The sequence below is a fragment of the Hyla sarda genome, chromosome 7, assembly GCF_029499605.1.
Source record: "Hyla sarda isolate aHylSar1 chromosome 7, aHylSar1.hap1, whole genome shotgun sequence".
Lineage (NCBI taxonomy): Eukaryota > Metazoa > Chordata > Amphibia > Anura > Hylidae > Hyla > Hyla sarda.
The window spans coordinates 232,665,695-232,687,870 of record NC_079195.1 but is presented as its reverse complement, the minus strand read 5'-3'; the positions used below and the strand labels follow the sequence as shown (position 1 = coordinate 232,687,870).

General features: G+C 46.2%; 1 protein-coding gene across 6 annotated transcripts in view; it reads right to left on the bottom strand.

The window, feature by feature from the left end:
• Positions 1 to 10,296: 10,296 nt before the first annotated feature.
• Positions 10,297 to 22,176, bottom strand: part of IPO13 (importin 13) — an 84,664-nt gene continuing 72,784 nt past the window's right edge. For all 6 annotated transcript variants that reach the window (XM_056533072.1, XM_056533067.1, XM_056533071.1 and 3 more), the window contains 2 exons: positions 17,979 to 18,160; positions 10,297 to 13,160 (listed from right to left, as the gene is read on the bottom strand). In XM_056533072.1, the coding sequence (XP_056389047.1) occupies positions 13,064 to 13,160; positions 17,979 to 18,160 (279 nt within the window). In that variant the 3' untranslated portion in view covers positions 10,297 to 13,063. The remainder of the gene's footprint in view (positions 13,161 to 17,978; positions 18,161 to 22,176) is intronic.

Here is a 22,176-nt window from a genome sequence, read left to right as displayed (position 1 = left end):
TCCCACTCCTGTCTCCGGTTCTTCAGACATCTTTCCCGTAAAGGAGATACTGGCCTCCAAAAAGGTCAGAGGAAAAACCTTCTTTTTGGTTGACTGGGAGGGCTGTGGTCCTGAAGAGAGATCCTGGGAACCTGGGGACAATATCCTAGATAAAAATCTGGTCCTCAGGTTCTCAGGCTCCAAGAAGAGGGGGAGACCCAAGGGGGGGGGTACTGTTACGCCGAGCGCTCCGGGTTCCCGCTCCTCCCCGGAGCGCTCGCTACACTCTCGCTCCCGCAGCGCCCCGGTCAGATCCACTGACCGGGTGCGCTGCGATACCGCCTCCAGCCGGGATGCGATTCGCGATGCGGGTGACGCCCGCTCGCGATGCGCACCCCGGCTCCCGTACCTGACTCGCTCTCCGTCGGTCCTGTCCCGGCGCGCGCGGCCCCGCTCCCTAGGGCGCGCGCGCGCCGGGTCTCTGCAATTTAAAGGGCCACTGCGCCGCTGATTGGCGCAGTGGTTCTAATCAGTGTGTTCACCTGTGCACTCCCTATGTATACCTCACTTCCCCTGCACTCCCTCGCCGGATCTTGTTGCCATTGTGCCAGTGAAAGCGTTCCCTTGTGTGTTCCTAGCCTGTGTTCCAGACCTCCTGCCGTTGCCCCTGACTACGATCCTTGCTGCCTGCCCCGACCTTCTGCTACGTCCGACCTTGCTTCTGTCTACTCCCTTGTACCGCGCCTATCTTCAGCAGTCAGAGAGGTTGAGCCGTTGCTAGTGGATACGACCTGGTCACTACCGCCGCAGCAAGACCATCCCGCTTTGCGGCGGGCTCTGGTGAATACCAGTAGTGACTTAGAACTGGTCCACTAGCACGGTCCACGCCAATCCCTCTCTGGCACAGAGGATCCACCTCCTGCCAGCCGGCATCGTGACAAGAGGTTTGCTATGGGGATTTTCTCCTGCTCTGGATAGTTCCTGACATGGACAGAGGTGTCAGCAGAGAGCAATGTGGTCAGACTGGAAAGAACTACACAACTTCCTGTGGAGCATACAGCAGCTGTACTGGAATTTATATAGAATATATTTTTATATAGAATTTACAAATCTGGCACCAGTTGATTTGAGTTATTTTTTTTTGTTCCATCAGAGTACCCCTTTAAAGATTGTGCATCATGTCTGAAACCACCCTATATCTCACATTATCCTACTAATTGCCATGTGAGGCTGCTTTGACACTACGAAAAGTACTCATTATATAACGCCCGTTATAAAATAGCGGGCGATCGCGGGGTTAAACCGCCATTAGAAAATCCCATTATAGTCTATGGGATTTTTCTAAAATCCTTTTTAACCCATTATTGGCCGTTATTCATAACGACCGTTATTTTATGAGGGGTGATTGAACGGAAGAAATTGTTCATGTACTATTTCTCCCGTTACTATATCCCGTCATTTAACGGGCGATAACGGGTTAAAACGGATATTAGAAAAATCCCATAGACTATAATGGGATTTTCTAACGTACGTTAGGGATTTTGTAATGGCGATTTTATAATGGGCGTTATATAACGAGTACTTTTCATAGTGTGAAAGCAGCCTCACAGTCTCCAGCATTGTGTTCATGAACAAGGCAGCTCAGGATGAACAGAACTATAGATCCCACACGGACAGAGAAAAGCGGCAATACTCGGAATTGTTAGAGAACAGCAGTTAAGAAAAATGACTATAATGGTAAATGTGATATAAAAAAAAAAACAGACCCGGTGATTATCATCAATAAAGCCGCCGCTCCCGGGGCCGAGATCTGCAGAGTTTCTGGGAAGAGGTTTTCAATGCATTTCCACCATTTGGATGTAATCAGATAAACTCCAGGTCCCAAAATTGTCACCTTGAAAGACACATTGGCAGCTGGGTAATTACTGCAGACGCCGGCACTGCCAGGAAAATTGCCAAGAATCATTTTACTTTCATTTGGAGCAAAATTAGAGGAGGAAAAGTGTCCTTAGAACTTGGGGGTTATTACAGGTTTGCAGTTTAGAATGGATCACACAGCGCAGCAGGCCGGGAGCAAGAGACAACATATATTTACTTGTAGCAGGAACACGAAGGGTGTCTTGTCTTCATTTGTTCTTGGAGATTAGTTTATTTTTTTTTTTCCCAAGGAAATCAGTTTCCTGTGATACTTTATATAACACATTTATCTCCCATCAGCGGCTGCATTTATTTTTATTTAGACAACAGCGACACCTGGAGGCCATGTGTGTATTTGCAGTGTGTCCTACAATACGCTCTATATCAGTGGTCTTCAAACCGTGGACCTACAGGCACTACTTTTGGGCGTCTTGGTGAGAGGTCGGTGACTGCTAGACATGCCTCTACGACTCAATGGAGGACAGTGGCCCTGATTTACTAAGTGTGTTGTGTAGTTTTCTTTGTGGTTTTTTTACCCAACAGATTTTTTTTCCACGGTATTTACTAAGGTTTCCCTACATTTTGCACTTTTCCCTACATTTTGCATTTTTTTTTTTACACCTGCTGTGATCTGTGGGGTTTTCCTCAGCCACATTTTCTGTGGAAACCTTAGTAATACGGAACCTGATGGATGAGATAGGGAAGAGCCCAATCGAAACGCACTCACCTATCGAGTTGTGCGAATGGAGACACAACACTCCATGCGCTTGATCAGGAATCCTGTAATAGCGGCTGCTGCGGCTCCCAGCATCAAGGCGCAAATATAGGTAAAAGGAGATCCAAGAAAGGGACATGAATCGCGCTGCCACAAGACGTATATATACGTACATTTTTTGCACACAAAGGATCCACGCAACGCGTTTCAAAGCCGGAACGGCTTTGAAACGCATTGCGTGGATCCTTTGTGTGCAATAAATTTACCTATATATACTTCTTATGGTAGCGCGATTCATCTCCCTTTCTTGGATCTCCTTTAACCTTTAGTAATATGTTAGGTGTTTTCGAAAATGTCGGGGACATGCCCCTCTTTTCTGATGACCACACCCTTTTTCTGGGTTTTCTCAGTAAAATGGAGAGTTGGTCTGGTTTTTTCCAACTCTGGTTCAGAATCTGGAGCACAACCTGACCAAATATGTCGGGTTTACAATAGTAAATGAGGGCCATTATGTCCAGGTGTCAGACTTTGAGACGATGGACATCAATGGATGAGAGAAGCAGGGTGGTTGTTTTGGTGAATTTTAGTCATTCTGGCCGTTCTTAATAAGCTGTGAGGAGATGGTGGGAGCAATGGTTACATGAGGGCGCACAGGGGAACAGGCTACAGCCAGATCACCACTGAAAAGGATAATTTGACCCACCATCCAGACACAGGAGACCCCTTCATTACACCCGTCACTCATTACACTTTGGCCGGCATTTATCATTGTAGGTGTAAGTGAAGCCTTTATCATTGTAGGTGTAAGTGAAGCCTTTATCATTGTAGTGTAAGTGAATCATTTATCATTGTAGGTGTAAGTGAAGCCTTTATCATTGTAGGTGTAAGTGAAGCCTTTATCATTGTAGTGTAAGTGAATCATTTATCATTGTAGGTGTAAGTGAAGCCTTTATCATTGTAGGTGTAAGTGAAGCCTTTATCATTGTAGGTGTAAGTGAAGCCTTTATCATTGTAGGTGTAAGTGAAGCCTTTATCCTTGTAGGTGTAAGTGAAGCATATATCCTTGTAGGTGTAAGTGAAGCCTTTATCCTTGTAGGTGTAAGTGAAGCATTTATCATTGTAGTGTAAGTGAAGCATTTTTCTACACCTTTTTTGTGTAGGAGCACCAAATTTATTAAATGGTCGCAGAGCATTTGATAAATTTTGTGCAGGTCACATTTTCTGAAATTTCACTCTTCAGATACACCAAACAGTCTAAGCTAAGTCTGGGCTGGTGTAGTTTTAGAGACTTTTCAGTAGCTCTGCGCCTTTTTACAAAAAGTAGCAGTTCAAAAAACCCATCCATATCATGTGTATTACCAAAATCAGTGGATTGCAACTCAAAATCTGGATAAATGTGTAAACTAAAAAAGGTGCAAATAAATCCTGCTTGAGCCTTTTTTAGACACAGAAAACAGTCTAAAGACAAGTCTGTCAGCCTTTGTCTCTTCATTACACCATGTCTCATTATATAGCCACCTGTCTCTTCATCACCCCCCCCTCCATCTTCATTACACTCACCTGTCTCTGCATTACACCACTATCCAATTATCTCATTTTTCCATTACACTCCCCAGTTTCTTCACCACACCACCCATCTCTTCATTATACTCCTGTTAGTTTATTACAACCCCCCGTCTATTCATTACACGTCCATTTTTACATTACAGCCCCCAAAAACAGCGCCCCTTCATGTGATACCTTACAGACACCGGTAAGCCCAGGTGGATTATCGCTTTCCTCAGAGCATTGTACAACCCCAAGCACAACTTTGGAATACGTATTCTGCTGCAGCCTTCCCATCCACAACAACAATCCGAGCGAGCGCCTGATTACCCGTCTGTCCTTGGAGGAGTTTCTTGGTTTGCTGTGGAGCGACAGTTGATGAAGGCCATGAGGTGGCCGAAACGCGTTCTGTGAATTGCCATATCACTATGTACGCTTATGATGAATAAACACTTCAGGTGATTTGCATCCAAGATTGTGTGTGCCGGGATTCCTTCCACTTACCTGCTGTGGAGCGACATACTGCCCCCTGCTGTTGTGATGATCTGGGGAGCCATCGCATATGACCAATCACCACTAGTAGTAACATTAGGGACACTCGGTGATACGTTTAGGACACATCACCTCTCATGGCTTCCAGCTGACATTTTCCAGCAGGCTATTGGTCGCCCACAAACAGGGTTTCCCAGGAACGTCTCCACCAGATTGTTACACTTCCTAGTCTTGTCCAGTGACCAGATTTATCTTTCAATTGAGCATTAATGGCTCCAGCTTCACCAACCTACAAGTGTGCAGGATCTGATGTGCAGCAGGATGCCATATGGAACCTATTTGCCTCCGTATCTCATAACGGTATCTCCGGCCGGTCTGGTTACAGAGGACCAGGTCTTCACAAATGTTGGGGGTATACATGGATACTATGTTACATTTCTATTAGTCAGGGGTGAGAAAATAGCAGGCGGCACTCCAGGCTATTGTGCAAATAAAACCGCTTCTTTATTGCTTAGTAGCTGGTCACAGCAGAGAAAAACACACCAACAGTTTCACGTTAACCAGAACGCTTTTCTCATGGCCTTGAGAAAGCGTTCTGGTTAACGTGAAACTGTTGGTGTGTTTTTCTCTGCTGTGACCAGAACGCGTTTCGGCCACCTCATGGCCTTCATCAACTGTCGCTCCACAGCAAACCAAGAAACTCCTCCAAGGACAGACGGGTAATCAGGCGCTCGCGCGCCTGATTACCCGTCTGTCCTTGGAGGAGTTTCTTGGTTTGCGGATTGTTGTTGTGGATGGGAAGGCTGCAGCAGAATACGTATTCCAAAGTTGTGCTTGGGGGTTGTACAATGCTCTGAGGAAAGCGATAATCCATCTGCGCTTACCGGTGTCTGTAAGGTTTCTATTAGTCAGGGGTGAGAAAATAGCAGGCAGCACTCCAGGCTATTGTGCAAATAAAACCAGTTCTTTATTGCTTAGTAGCTGGTCACAGCAGAGAGAAACACACCAACAGTTTCACGTTAACCAGAACGCTTTCTCAAGGCCCTGAGAAAGCGTTCTGGTTAACGTGAAACTGCTGGTGTTTCTCTCTACTGTGATCAGCTACTAAGCAATAAAGAAGCGGTTTTATTTGCACAATAGCCTGGAGTGCTGCCTGCTATTTTCTCACCCCTGACCATTTGAAGGACTTATCTACTGGAGCGGGCACCGGCAGTGCTACCGTGGATAGGTGGTCCTGGGAATCCCGGATTCAAGCCTGCAAAATCTAGCTGGAAAGGTGCATGCTACATCTGATCTCCCCGATTGTACATTTCTATTAGTCTTCTGTACGACATGATTATATGTAATCGAGCTAATGTCCAACTGAAGCAAGAAAGGCATACAGGATATTTCCCTCCATTGTTTCTACACGGGGGCCATGACATGGGTAGCAAAGGACTTTAGGGGAAGACGAGTGTGTGAGACCTTTAGGATGGAGAGGATACATTGTGGGGATTAAAGGTCCAGTCCTGGAGTGAGGTGCTCAGGGTGGGAGCAGGACCCATACAAAGCACCTGAGACATAATAGAAGCGTTACCACATTGACCAACCTAGTTCAGATTTTCCACGCAACTTGAGGGCAAGTGCGGCTACTTAGCATTTTTGAGTATTACACAGCCTATAAAACTACATGAACAAACAAATATAATTTCTCTAATGCAGTAAGAGGAAAATATGAATGGCACTCACCAGTTCTTGATGTAGGAAAGAACACTTTATTGTTTCCAGTGCAGAAAATCAATATAAAAGCTGGGAGTTCGGGACGCCGATCGATGAACCCAGTGACTACCTTTTAAATAGATTTTCTGCACTGGAAACAATAAAGTGTTCTTTCCTACATCAAGAACTGGTGAGTGCCATTCATATATTTCTCTTACTGCTTTGAATCAAAGGGGTACTCCGCCCCTAGATATCTTATTCCCTATCCAGCAATCTGCCTGATGCACCCAGCGTTCGTTTAGAGCATCAGATGCAGTGCTGGAGGCTTGAGACATCACGCCCCCTCCCATAGACTTGCATTGAGGGGGCGTGACCGTGACGTCACGAGCCTCCAGCGCTGCATCACCAGTCATCCAGCACAGAGCTAAGTTCGCTCTGTGCACTAGATGTCTGGGGTGCTGAAGCAGAGATTGCGGGGGTCCCCAGAAGCAGGATCCCCACAATCTGACATCTTAGCCCTAGGGTCGGAGTACCTCTTTAAGGACTTCTCTGGTTTGAATTGTGTTAAGGAACAAATGATAGGATAATGGTAACATGTAAGCGGACCAAGTTATGGGTGTTAATTGCTTTGCCAAGTGCAGTTTGAATTGCCATCTATAATTTCTCCAATACTCACCCTTGGGTCTATTCTGACGGTATCACCTCCTTGTCAGCAGCAATCCATCCTCCTTGTATTGAAGGGAAATTGCTCTAGCATCGTGGTAGGTAAAACGTAACATTTATTTCCACAATCATAAAATGAATGTTCATGATATAAATTACGTAAAATCGCAGACATATTTCAAGCATCAGGCCACACTCTTGTTCACGGTATACAGAAGACGACGTACACCATTTCGCCCCATGTCCTGACCCTACATGTTTCAGTACAATATCTTCTAATAAGAATCCCCATTTCTCCGATTCGTATCCAATTGGGAACATCCACAAGACTTCCCAGAAACATGGTCTCCTGTAAAACGCCTGTGGCTGAGGATTATGTAATAAGGGATTTGCAGTTGAGTTACATAAACCACGTAGTCGTCTGGAGCCGCAGATGACATCTAACGCTCGGACCAGTCCTGCTGTGATAATTATGTAACAGGACATATAGAAAAAGACGTCTCGGGATAAGTGGAGGAAGCTTTTATTCATGAACATGGCTGCGGATTTATTCTCTCATTACATAATCCACTCCACACTCTCTGATGGGCACTGGGGGAAGGGAAGCTCCATTAGCAGCTTTCTGGCTGGTCTATGAATACATTTATTGATCAGACCGCAAAGAACATACCTGGTTGTGGATCCGGTGACTCAGCTCTCATACCATACTGCTCTATAACAGTGTGAATGAATCTGGAAATTAAAGGGGTATTCCAGGATTTTTTATTTATTTGACTATGCTACAGGGGCTGTAAAGTTAGTGTAGTCCATAATAGTGCTGGGCGGTATACCGGAGGAGAGAAGCGGGTGACATGATGATGGGGGGGGGGGGGGGAAATACAGTTAAATACCGAGGAGCCGCCATAATTTACAAAAATACTGTGATACACATTTTTGGTCATACCGCCCAGCTCTAGCCCATAATATAGTGTCTGTACCTGTGTGTGACGGTTTTCTCACAATTCTTCTGTGATTTTCACCCCAATATTTATTTTTTACAGCATACAAAATGACTGTTGTCTCAGATTTTTTCCCAGGTTGCAATGCGGCCGAGACCTGACATCACTAGTCAGCTGATGACAGGGTGCCTGTCTGCTTCAATGGGTGGAGCGATCGCTTGGTGGGAGAGAGATCAATCTGCAACTAATGCAACAGCTGGAGGTACCCTGATTGGAAATCACAGGTCTTTGAATGGATGCAGCTCATTTATGTTTCAATGGGTGGGGTGGCTGATATGTGGGAGGGAGTAGGAGTGTGTAGGAGGGAGGGAAATGGAATTATGGGATTTGTAGGCAAAAGAAGAAAACTCAAACAGGAAATACCAGTTCACAAAAAGATAGCCACAGCGTTATGGTAATCTCACAACATAGCCATTTAGCCCCAAGACAATTACGGATCCTTCCTAAGAATGTCCATTACTGCCTGCCAGGTACGTACTAAAATCACCTTATGCTGGAGAACTGAATTGTCTGTTGGAGTCTGGAGAAGCCCAAATCCACTAGAGGCTGCTCCTCTATTCATCTCACATTCTTTACACTGAAGCCCTGCTTGTTCAGAATGGCTGTTGCATATAAGCAAAAGCTTGTTAACTAAGGTACTAATTGACTATAATAACTACTACAATACTGCCTCCTATATACAAGAATATAAGTACTATAATACTGCCTCCTATATACAAGAATATAACTACTATAATACTGCCCCTATATACAAGAATATAACTACTATAATACTGCCTCCTATATACAAGAATATAACTACTATAATACTGCTTCCTATATACAAGAATATAACTAATATAATACTGCTCCTATATACAAGAATATATCTACTATAATACTGCTCCTATATACAAGAATATATCTACTATAATACTGCTCCTATATACAAGAATATATCTACTATAATACTGCCTCCTATATACAAGAATATAACTACTATAATACTGTCTCCTATATACAAGAATATATCTACTATAATACTGCTCATATATACAAGAATATATCTACTATAATACTGCTCCTATATACAAGAATATAACTACTATAATACTGCTCCTATATACAAGAATATAACTACTACAATACTGCTCCTATATACAAGAATATAACTACTATAATACTGCTCCTATATACAAGAATATAACTACTATAATACTGCCTCCTATATACAAGGATATAACTACTATAATACTGCTCCTATATACAATATAACTACTATAATACTGCCTCCTATGTACAAGAATATAACTACTATAATACTGCCTCCTATGTACAGGAATATAACTGCTATAATACTGCTCCTATATACAAGAATATAACTGCTATAATACTGCCCCTATGTACAAGAATATAACTACTATAATACTGCTCCTATGTACAAGAATATAACTACTATAATACTGCTCCTATATACAAGAATATAACTACTATAATACTGCTCCTATATACAAGAATATAACTACTATAATACTGCTCCTATATACAAGAATATAACTACTATAATACTGCTCCTATATACAAGAATATAACTACTATAATACTGCTCCTATATACAGGAATATAACTACTATAATACTGCTCCTATATACAAGAATATAACTACTATAATACTGCCCCTATATACAAGAATATAACTACTATAATACTGCTCCTATATACAAGAATATAACTACTATAATACTGCTCCTATATACAAGAATATAATTACTAGAATACTGCTCCTATATACAAGAATATAACTACTATAATACTGCCCCTATATACAAGAATATAACTACTATAATACTGCCTCCTATATACAAGAATATAACTACTATAATACTGCTCCTATATACAAGAATATAACTACTATAATACTGCCTCCTATATACAAGAATATAACTACTATAATACTGCCTCCTATATACAAGAATATATCTACTATAATACTGCCTCCTATATACAAGAATATATCTACTATAATACTGCTCCTATATACAAGAATATATCTACTATAATACTGCTCCTATATACAAGAATATATCTACTATAATACTGCTCATATATACAAGAATATAACTACTATAATACTGCCTCCTATATACAAGAATATAACTACTATAATACTGCTCATATATACAAGAATATAACTACTATAATACTGCCTCCTATATACAAGAATATAACTACTATAATACTGCCTCCTATATACAAGAATATAACTACTATAATAATGTCCCTTCATGCAAGAAATAGAACTACTTTATTACTGCTTATTAAGTTTTACTTTATTTAAATAAACATTTTGTGAAACTTTTTGCAATGTAAACTTAAAAATATAATAAAGGAACATTTAATAGTTTAGATTAAAACAACAATGGTAGATCACAACAATGTAAATCATATCTGCCCTTCAGTGATTTCAGTCTATACCAGAATCCTTATTTCGTGCTTTTCTCAGGACGTACATCATCTCACATGAATCTTAAAGGGGTACTCCGCCCCTAGACATCTTATATCGGAACGCGGGGGTCCCCAGATCTCCCCACTGGGGACAGTGCCGGATGCACTCGGGTGCAGTGCCGGATGCTCATGACGTCACGGCCACACCCCCTCAATGCAAGTCTATGGGAGGAGGCATGACGGCCATCACGCCCCCTCCCATAGACTTGTATAGAGGAGGCATGGCCGTGACATTACAAGTGGGGCGTGACCGTGACCTCACAAGCCTCCGCCCTGCATCGCCAGTAATTCGGCATGGAGTGAAGTTGCTCCGTGCACCAGATGTCTGGGGTGCCGCACCTGAGATTGCGGGGGTCCTCAGTGACGGGACCCCCGCGATCAGACATCTTATCCCCTATCCTTTGGATAGGGGATAAGAGGTCTAGGGGCGGAGTAACCCTTTAACCATTGCTGGGTAGAAACATTTATAGGGTTTGACCAGGATTAGAAAGACACGGCACCTGTCCACAATGCCACATCCTGAAGTCACTTGAATAAGAATAGACTACAATGTCAGACATGGCTCATGGGCAGATGTGGGACGGCTTCTCTTTAGAGAAGAAAAAAGACAGAGCCCTTCTCTAACCCTGGGCAACTTCATGGGTGGGTCACCTTCTCCTGTACAGTAAAGCACCTCAATGTCCTCATCCAGTCATTTACAAATGAAGCTTCATTTATTATATTATGAAACATTTTGCAACTTTTTGATATTCTATGTGCGTTACAATCCATCACTGTTTTTAAAGGAGTATTCTGGCTTTATACATCATATCCCCTATCCAAAGGATAGGGGATAAGATGTATGATCACTGGGGTCCCGCTGCTGGGGACCCCCGCGATCTCTGTGCAGCCCCCCCCCCCGGCATTCCGTGCCAGGCGCTGACTCCGAGACGGGGATGTGACGTCACGCCCACGCCCCCTAGTGACTTCCATAGACATTAATGGAGAGGTCGTAAGATGTATAAAGCCAAAATACCCCTTTAAAGGGGTACTCTGGTGGGGACAAAAATGTTGCTTAAATCAACTGGTGCCAGAAAGTTAAACAGATTTGTAAATGACTTCTATTAAAAAAAATCTTTACCCTTCCAGTACTTTTTAGCAGCTGTATGCTACAGAGGAAATAGTTTTCTTTTTGAATTTCTTTTTTGTCTTGTCCACAGTGCTCTCTGCTGACACCTCTGTCCATGTCAGGAACTGTTCAGAGCAGCATAGGTTTGCAATCGGGATTTTCTCCTGCTCTGGACAGTTCCTGATACGGGCATCAGGTGTCAGCAAAGAGCCATGTGGATAAGTCAAAAAGAATTTCCTCTGTAGTATACAGCTGCTAAAAAGTACTGGAAAGGTAAAGATTTTTCAATAGAAGTAATTTAATTTACAAATCTGTTTACCTTTCTGGCTCCAGTTGATTAAAAAAAAAAAAGGTTTCCACTGGAGTACCCCTTTAAGTTCTCTGCTGGAGAATATTAAGGTTCTATCCAAAGGCTGAAATCCTGATCCTACCCGGTGCATGTTACCAGGCAGAGCACTAATATATGGACACAAAGTCTGTCCTGGGGATGATGAAGATGATGAAGAGGGTGGTCAGAATCTCAGCCTATGAATGTAAACAAGAATTGCTCTTTTTCAATGACAAAACCAGACATCTCGAAAACGGTGAGAAACTGATAGAAAAGACAATGGTTACAATTTATTTATAGAACTTTAAATAGGATAAGAATTGCACCTGCTGACTGCAGGAATTACCCAGACACTTCCCATATACTGTTTATAACCCCGTAGATGATTTTTCATAACGCCGCAGGGACACCTATCTTACCTTCTGGTGCCTGTATTCTAGAATTGTTACTTTTAGTAGGACTGTAATTCACATGTGAGAAACATAAAGTAATTGTGGAGATAAGACCAATAAAGGACACAGAGCAGGCGCCCACACCAGGGCCGGGAGCAGCGGGGACACAAGAGGCTGCTTTAATAGTGGTTAGGCTGGCATGCTTTTGCAGTTGGTGTAATGAGATACAATGTTTAATGGTAATCCCTGGGTTCAGACACAGAGAGGACATGTAAAACCATTGCCCCGTATTCCATATCTTCGAGGTGAGACATTGCGACGGTTCATTATATGTAGTAACGTCTGCAGACATGCTTGTTAACAGTAAATACAGTCAGAATGGAAGCAGCAGATGTCTCTAAGCTCCGGCTCAAGTCATTCCTGTACATATCCTACAAGAAGCCATAAAGGTTTGCACTTAAACCCCCAAAATCCTCATAAACGGCATTCTTCGAGGTGATTACATATTTTCAAGTCTTACGAGAAGGTGGGTGCAAACCCGGAAGTTCCGCTAGTGATGAGCACCCAGCAAGCGAGTCCCAAATGCTGGAATGTCCACCCATCCTCCACCCTTACCTCCTGCAGCTTTGTATGCACCAGTGGGTAACATAAAGGGTCCACAAGGTTCTGTATGAGGACTGGTGCAGCAGAGCAGAACAACATGTCCCAGAATCACAGGTGGGTGGGCACTTCAGCTCCGAGTGGTCAGTAGTCGGCAGTATACTCTGTCCCATGTAATCCACGACAAAGCAACGTGAACTCCTTCACCATGTCTCGTATCCGTCGCTTGTTCACTCGCTCCCTGTAGCACAGGATACAATCAATAGGTAAAATACACTGCTCAAAATAATAAAGGGAACACAAACAACACAATATATATACACTGCTCAAAATAATAAAGGGAACACAAACCACACAATGTAACTCCAAGTCACTGACACTTGTGTGAGATCCCTCTGTCCGCTCAGGAAGAACACTGATTGACAATCAATTTCACATGGAACAGACAACAGGTGGAAATTATAGGCAATTAGCAAGACACCTCCCAATAAAGGAGTGGTTCTGCAGGTGGTGACCACAGACCACTTCTCATTTCCTATGCTTCCTGGCTGATGTTTTGGTCACTTTTGAATACTGGCGGTGCTTTCATTCTAGTGGTAGCATGAGACTGAGCCTACAACCCACACAAGAGGCTCAGGTAGTGCAGCTCATTCAGGATGGCACATCAATGCGAGCGGTGGCAAGAAGGTTTGCTGTGTCTGTCAGCGTAGTGTCCAGAGCATGGAGGCGCTACCAGGAGACAGGCCAGTACATCAGGAGACGTGGAGGAGGCCGTAGGAGGGAAACAACCCAGCAGCAGGACCGCTACCTCCACCTTTGTGCAAGAAGGAGCAGGAGGAGCACTGCCAGAGCCCTGCAAAATGACCTCCAGCAGGCCACAAATGTGCAGGTGTCCACTCAAACAATCAGAAACAGACTGCATGAGGGTGGTATGAGGGCCCGATGTCCACAGGTGGGTGTTGTGCTTACAGCCAAACACCGTGCAGGATGTTTGGCATTTACCAGAGAACACCAAGATTGGCAAATTTGCAACTGGTGCCCTGTGCTCTTCACAGATGAAAGCAGGTTCACACTGAGCAAATGTGACAGAGTCGGGAGACACCGTGGAGAACGTTCTGCTGCCTGCAACATCCTCCAGCATGACCGGATTGGCGGTGGGTCAGTAATGGTGTGGGGTGGCATTTCTTTGGGGGCCGCACAGCCCTCCATGTGCTTGCCAGAGGTAGCCTGACTGCCATTAGGTACCGAGATGAGATCCTCAGACCCCTTGTGAGACCATATGCTGGTGCAGTTGGGTTCCTCCTAATACAAGACAATACTAGACCTCATGTGGCTGAAGTGTGTCAGCAGTTCCTACAAGAGGAAGGCATTGATGCTATGGACTGGCCGCCCGTTCCCCTGAATCCGATTGAGCACATCTGGGACGTCTCGCTCCATCCACCACAGACTGTCCAGGAGTTGGCAGATGCTTTAGTCCAGGTCTGGGAGGACATCCCTCAGGAGACCATCCTCCACCTCATCAGGAGCATGCCCAGGCGTTGTAGGGAGGTCATATGGGCACGTGGAGGCCACACACACTACTGAGCCTCATTGGTACTTGTATTAAGGACATTACATAAAGTTGGATCAGCCTGTAGTGCGGTTTTCCACTGTGATTTTGAGTGTGACTCCATATCCAGACCTCCAGGGGTTGATACATTTGGTTTCCATTGATAATTTTTGTGGGATTTTGTTGTCAGCACATTCAACTATATGAAGACGAAAGTATTTCCTACGATTAGTTCATTCAGATCTAGGATGTGTTATCGCAGTGTTCACTATTTTTTTGAGCAGTGTATATTTATAGTGTGATGTCACTGTATAGAGCAGTGTACAATAAATCGCTTCTATGGATTTAAGAGTTATGATCTATTCACATCAAGGCAACAAATTATGGTCAGTATTTAGTCAGATTTTTTTTTGTTGCCAAAATCAGAAATGGAATTGAAACAGAGAAATGAAAATATTTGCCACTTTTTTGTGTTATGGGACCACTTTTTGGCTAAAAATAGTGAAAATATACCAATCACAGTAGAGCTATAGGGGAGAATTATGATGATGTCATACCAATTACAGCTCAGATTTTATTTCTCATAAAGCTCATAAAATTTAAACTGTGCTGTGATAGGTTGCTATGGGCAACAAAAAAAATATTACAGTGCAAAAAATCTCTCCCAGTGTTTCATAAACTGTGGCAGTCCTGTGATTACTTGTCTACATCCTGATCAGGACCCTCACTCCTCATAGACTGTAATCTCTTGTGATCAGGGTCCTCACTCCCCATAGACTGTAAGCTCTTGTGATCAGGATCCTCACTCCTCATAGACTGTAATCTCTTGTGATCAGGACCCTCACTCCTCATAGACTGTAATCTCTTGTGATCAGTGTCCTCACTCCTCATAGACTGTAATCTCTTGTGATCAGGACCCTCACTCCTCATAGACTGTAATCTCTTGTGATCAGGATCCTCACTCCTCATAGACTGTAATCTCTTGTGATCAGGATCCTCACTCCTCATAGACTGTAATCTCTTGTGATCAGGACCCTCACTCCTCATAGACTGTAATCTCTTGTGATCAGTGTCCTCACTCCTCATAGACTGTAATCTCTTGTGATCAGGATCCTCACTCCTCATAGACTGTAATCTCTTGTGATCAGGGTCCTCACTCCTCATAGACTGTAAGCTCTTGTGATCAGGATCCTCACTCCTCATGGACTGTAATCTCTTGTGATTAGGACCCTCACTCCTCATAGACTGTAATCTCTTGTGATCAGGATCCTCACTCCTCATAGACTGTAATCCCTTGTGATCAGGATCCTCACTCCTCATAGACTGTAATCTCTTGTGATCAGGATCCTCACTCCTCATAGACTGTAATCTCTTGTGATCAGGACCCTCACTCCTCATAGACTGTAATCTCTTGTGATCAGGACCCTCACTCCTCATAGACTGTAATCTCTTGTGATTAGGACCCTCACTCCTCATAGACTGTAATCTCTTGTGATCAGGATCCTCACTCCTCATAGACTGTAATCCCTTGTGATCAGGATCCTCACTCCTCATAGACTGTAATCTCTTGTGATCAGGATCCTCACTCCTCATAGACTGTAATCTCTTGTGATCAGGACCCTCACTCCTCATAGACTGTAATCTCTTGTGATCAGGACCCTCACTCCTCATAGACTGTAAGCTCTTATGATCAGGGTCCTCACTCCTCATAGACTGTAATCTCTTGTGATCAGGATCCTCACTCCTCATAGACTGTAATCTCTTGTGATCAGGACCCTCACTCCTCATAGACTGTAAGCTCTTATGATCAGGGTCCTCACTCCTCATAGACTGTAAGCTCTTATGATCAGGGTCCTCACTCCTCATAGACTGTAAGCTCTTATGATCAGGGTCCTCACTCCTCATAGACTGTAATCTCTTGTGATCAGGGTCCTCACTCCTCATAGACTGTAATCTCTTGTGATCAGGATCCTCACTCCTCATAGACTGTAATCTCTTGTGATCAGGGTCCTCACTCCTCATAGACTGTAATCTCTTGTGATCAGGGTCCTCACTCCTCATAGACTGTAATCTCTTGTGATCAGGATCCTCACTCCTCATAGACTGTAATCTCTTGTGATCAGGACCCTCACTCCTCATAGACTGTAATATCTTGTGATCAGGACCCTCACTCCTCATAGACTGTAATCTCTTGTGATCAGGACCCTCACTCCTCATAGACTGTAATCTCTTGTGATCAGGACCCTCACTCCTCATAGACTGTAATCTCTTGTGATCAGGACCCTCACTCCTCATAGACTGTAATCTCTTGTGATCAGGATCCTCACTCCTCATAGACTGTAATCTCTTGTGATCAGGACCCTCACTCCTCATAGACTGTAATCTCTTGTGATCAGGGTCCTCACTCCTCATAGACTGTAATCTCTTGTGATCAGGATCCTCACTCCTCATAGACTGTAATCTCTTGTGATCAGGACCCTCACTCCTCATAGACTGTAATCTCTTGTGATCAGGACCCTCACTCCTCAGTCTAATCTCTTGTGATCAGGATCCTCACTCCTCATAGACTGTAAGCTCTTGTGATCAGGATCCTCACTCCTCATAGACTGTAATCTCTTGTGATCAGGACCCTCACTCCTCATAGACTGTAATCTCTTGTGATCAGGATCCTCACTCCTCATAGACTGTAAGCTCTTGTGATCAGGATCCTCACTCCTCATAGACTGTAATCTCTTGTGATTAGGACCCTCACTCCTCATAGACTGTAATCTCTTGTGATCAGGATCCTCACTCCTCATAGACTGTAATCCCTTGTGATCAGGATCCTCACTCCTCATAGACTGTAATCTCTTGTGATCAGGATCCTCACTCCTCATAGACTGTAATCTCTTGTGATCAGGACCCTCACTCCTCATAGACTGTAATCTCTTGTGATCAGGACCCTCACTCCTCATAGACTGTAAGCTCTTATGATCAGGGTCCTCACTCCTCATAGACTGTAATCTCTTGTGATCAGGATCCTCACTCCTCATAGACTGTAATCTCTTGTGATCAGGACCCTCACTCCTCATAGACTGTAAGCTCTTATGATCAGGGTCCTCACTCCTCATAGACTGTAAGCTCTTATGATCAGGGTCCTCACTCCTCATAGACTGTAATCTCTTGTGATCAGGACCCTCACTCCTCAGACTAATCTCTTGTGATCAGGACCCTCACTCCTCATAGACTGTAATCTCTTATGATCAGGGTCCTCACGCCTCCTGTTTTAATATTTATTGTGCAATATTGTAATATATGATACTTGTCTTTATTTGTACCTCCAAAATTGTAAAGTGCTGCGGAATCCACTGGCACTATATAAATTCATATTATTATTATTATTATATTCCAGAAAAGGACGCTAATATCCTTTCTTGCATTACACGATAATGTATTTACAGAGCTGCAGTGATTTCCCACAGATGTTCTTGCGCCTCCCTGTCGGTGCGATAACATTATAAAATGGCCTACCTTAAGATGTGCTGAGTAAAGTTATCCTTCTGCTGCTGAGTGACACGGGGAGAGGGAAAGCCATCTTGCTGCATCAATTCTTTTAACCAGACAGCCAGGTAAGAGAAGCAGTTCTTATTCAGAGAGAAAAGAATATCCGCAAAAGAGTCCATGAGATTGCGTGAGGCTTGTCCGCCGATTCCCTGCAGACAGATGTAAGAAGCATTCATGAAACTGTGACACATCCACCTCACTCATTGACAGAATGTCATAAAGATGCAGGCCCTACCTCTGGGGCCCCACGTCTCCAAATAAAGTTTAATAATCAAACCATGAAGCTTTTATTGAGTCTAAAGATAGCAGTACAAGAAATCAGAAATAACAATCATGGGCTGTAACGCAATACAGAGTAATGAGGAGGACACTGAACAATAAGATCCCAGTCATATGGGCGTAAGGCTTAGGGGCCTAAATTAAGAACAGGCAATACAATAAGGGTCTCTAAATAAAGTTTAAAGTCTATAATGAAAACTTCCTAACATACTTTGTGTTCCAATTCCTTCCCATTTTGAAGATGTCTGCTTGCTGTTGGGTAATATAAACTAGACTGCAAACAAATCTTTCCACTGATAGACAGAAAGCAGAGGTGTTAAAATAGTGAGGAACTAAAACATAATATTTCAGGAAAGCAGAACTTACAATAATTATTTCTCGATCGCTTCATTGGGGGACACAGGACCATGGGTATATGCTGCTTGCCACTAGGAGGCTGACACTAGGCAAAAAAACAAAAGAAGTCTGGCTCCTCCCGGCAGGATATACTCGCCTACTGGCTCTGAGCAACTCCGTTTCAGCTTAGTGTCAGAGGAGACTAGACGCAGCTATGGAGCTCTCCAGACCTGCTCTTTTGTTCTTTTCCTAGTATCAGGTTCAGTTTAGAATTTCTCTCCTTTTTTGTTTTATCTAGCGTGGGGCGACAGGAGCATGGCGCTGCCTGATCCCCCACATGCAAGCTAGAGGCACGGTGCATCATGGCTGGGCCGTTAACCCCTCCTCGCCAACAGTCAGCGCCTGGTGGTGTACCTAGGGTCCGGTTCCCCCATTCGCCCCTGTTCGCCATGACGGCTAAAGGCAGGCGGCACCAGCTGGTCGAAGACGCCTGACACGGAGGTCTCCCGGGGTAAGTATATTGCGGGTTGCTTTTTCATCCCCTTCCATCTCCCCCCTCGGTCTGGAGGTTTCTATTCCCCTGGCTGGGGGATCTGAGGGAGCAGCAGTTTCTGGGACGGAGGGGGGGCTCTTTATTTTTTGTTGGATGGTGGCTCCCCTTGGGAGTTAACTTGATGGGGTTAACTTTTTGGGGGCCTCCCCCTTCTGCTCCTCAGCAGTGGGGGAGTTAACTGCTCCCGGGGTTAACTCTGCGGCCGTGCGTTCTCTTTTTCCGCACGCCCGCAGTCATTTGCCTCCGGGGAGACGCGTCGCTTCAGCGGGCCACTCCACCCCGCCCGCTCTTTCGGCGCCTCTCTTCTGGCAGGTCCGGAGCTGCGGGCGGCTCATTAACTGAGCCCACGGCTCCGGCCTGCACTTGTCGGCACTCTCGGCTCCGGGGGTCAGGTGACTCTCTCCCCGGCCAGCATCTCTGCGTCGTTCGCAGGTCCGGAGAGGCGGGCAAGTCACTAATCGAGCCCGCGGCTCCGGCCTGCACCTAGCCCCTCCCACTCTCTTCGCGCCAGCATTGCTGAGGAGCACGGGGCTCCGGCCCTCCCAGTCCCGCCCCCCCCCCCTCGGCCTCTCTGTTTTTTGCCCGCGCTCCTTCCTCCTATCTCCTAGGAGCGCGCGCAGTACGGGGGGGGGCACCCTATGAGGTGGTCTCGCGCCTGGCGCGCGCTGTGGGGTCGTTCTCTCCTCCCCCTTTTTCCGGGGGGGGGGGGGGGGGGGGGGATGCTCAGTGGGCTCCAGTGCTTCCCTCTGCCGGCATTCTGCTCCCAGACTCTGGCACCGCTGCGGTTCCTCCAGCTGTTTCCAGGATCCCCCTGCTGTTTCCAGGATCCTCTCCGGACCCTGACACCTGGGTGAGGTTGCTCCTTGTCTCTAGATTGTCTGTCCTACTAGTGCTTCCTAATGTCCGACCCCAGTACCGACCCCCCCTACCCGGCAGGCTGCTACCGCGCTGGTCACTTACTATGCCTGCTCAGGCTGTAAGACCAAAATGCCAGGCGGTTCCTCCGAACCCACCTGCCCGCTCTGCGCGTCCCTGCGCCCCCCAGCTACCGTCCAGGACGGTCCTCCAGCCGGCGGGCGGTCTGATTCCGCTCCGGAATGAGTAGCTTCCCTTTCCCGATCCATTTCTGACCTGACCAAGGCCCTGGGGCAATCCTCTTCGCGCTCTTCCGCCGGGGTGCCGAGGGCGAGTACCTCCCGCCATTCCCTACGGTCCTCCCGCGACCGCTCGGGGCAACATTTCTCCGAGTCCTCCCCCGAGGGGGACCGCCCAGGACCTTCCTCTCGGAGCTCCCGTTCTCATTCAACCTCCTCCCGACATCACCGCTCTCAGTCGCAAGATGTCCGCTCTTGGTCCCCCCGTTCCCGGTCCGCCTCTCCCCGCTCCAGGACACCCCCGGAGCGCTCACAGTCTCCTGGTGAGCTGCGGCACTCTGATTCCGACCCCCCTCTGACTCTGAAGTGACTACCCGCATGTCAGATATGGTGGAGAGCCCGGTGTTGTCTGTGAGGGACACCTTCCACCTCAAGGACCCGGAAACTTCTGGGGCTGCCCCTGAAGTCTCCTTCCGCCGAACTTCTCGGACTCCCCAAGTTTTCAGCTCCCACTTGGAATTCGATGAACTGTTGGAAGCAGCCTGGAAACATCCGGAGCGACGCTTTTCTGGGTCTCAGAAGCTTCGGGCTCTTTTTCCCTTTCCGCAGGAGCTAGTATCTAAGTGGTCTTCGCCTCCTACAGTGGATCCCCCGGTGTCTAGGCTGTCTAAGTCGACTACCTTACCGCTTGCTGATGCAGCTTCCTTTAAGGATCCCTCGGACAAGCGTATAGAGAACCTTGCGAAATCCGCCTTTGAGGTGGCGGGCTCGGTTCTGTCCCCGGCTTTTGCCTCCACCTGGGTGTCCAAAGCCCTGGCGATTTGGGCAGATGAGCTTCGCCAGGGCATCTTGGATGGGTCCTCCTCCAGCGATATGGCGGCTTTGGCACAGCAGGTCGCACACGCTGGGGAATACCTCTGTTGGGCCTCCTTGGAGTCGGCACGCTGCGCGGCCTTGGCCTCGGGCAACTTGGTGGCCCTCAGGCGCTCCATGTGGCTTAAGGCTTGGAATGCCGATGTGGCCTCTAAACGTTCTCTCACTGAACTCCCGTTTCAGAGGTCTCGTTTGTTCGGTAAGCGCCTTGATGAAATCATCTCTGAGGCCACGGGGGGGGGAAAAAGTTCTCTCCTGCCCCAAAATCGGCCGCACCGTTCGGGTACGCGGCGGGGAACTCCTTCCTTTCGCCCTTCCCGCTTCTCAGGCCGCACGGATAGGCCCCAGTCCTCTCAGGACAAGAGGGCTCCGTCCTTCAAGTCTCTGGCCTCTTGGAAGTCGGGACCTCATTCTCACCGCCTTCCTCCCAAGTCGGGGACCCGTAAGCCCTCCTCGGTATGAGGGTGCGCCCCCATCCGAGTCTTTTCCTCGGGTGGGAGGTCGCCCTCTTTTCGAACGTTTGGCTAGCTCATGTCCAGGATTCCTGGGTTCAGGAGGTAGTTTCCCAGGGTTATCGCATAGAGTTTTCTTCTATGCCCCGGGATCGTTTTTTTCGGTCCCGCCCTCCTCGGTCCCCAGCTCTGGCGGCAGCCTTTCAGGTGGCCCTCCGCAATCTTCTTTCCCAAGGTGTGATTGTTCCGGTCCCTCCTCAGGACCGCTTCTCGGGGTTCTACTCGAACCTCTTCGTGGTCCCCAAGAAGGACGGCTCGGTTCGTCCGATCCTCTACCTCAAACTCCTGAACCGACACGTGCGCCTCAGGCACTTCCGGATGGAGTCTCTGAGGTCGGTTGTGGCCTCATTGGATCAAGGGGAGTTCCTCTCCTCTGTGGACATCCGGGATGCTTACCTACACATCCCTATCTTTCCGGCCCACCACCGCTTCCTCAGGTTCGCCGTCCCGGAGGGTCATTTCCAATTTGTTGCCCTACCCTTCGGGCTGGCTACTGCGCCCCGCGTCTTTACCAAGAA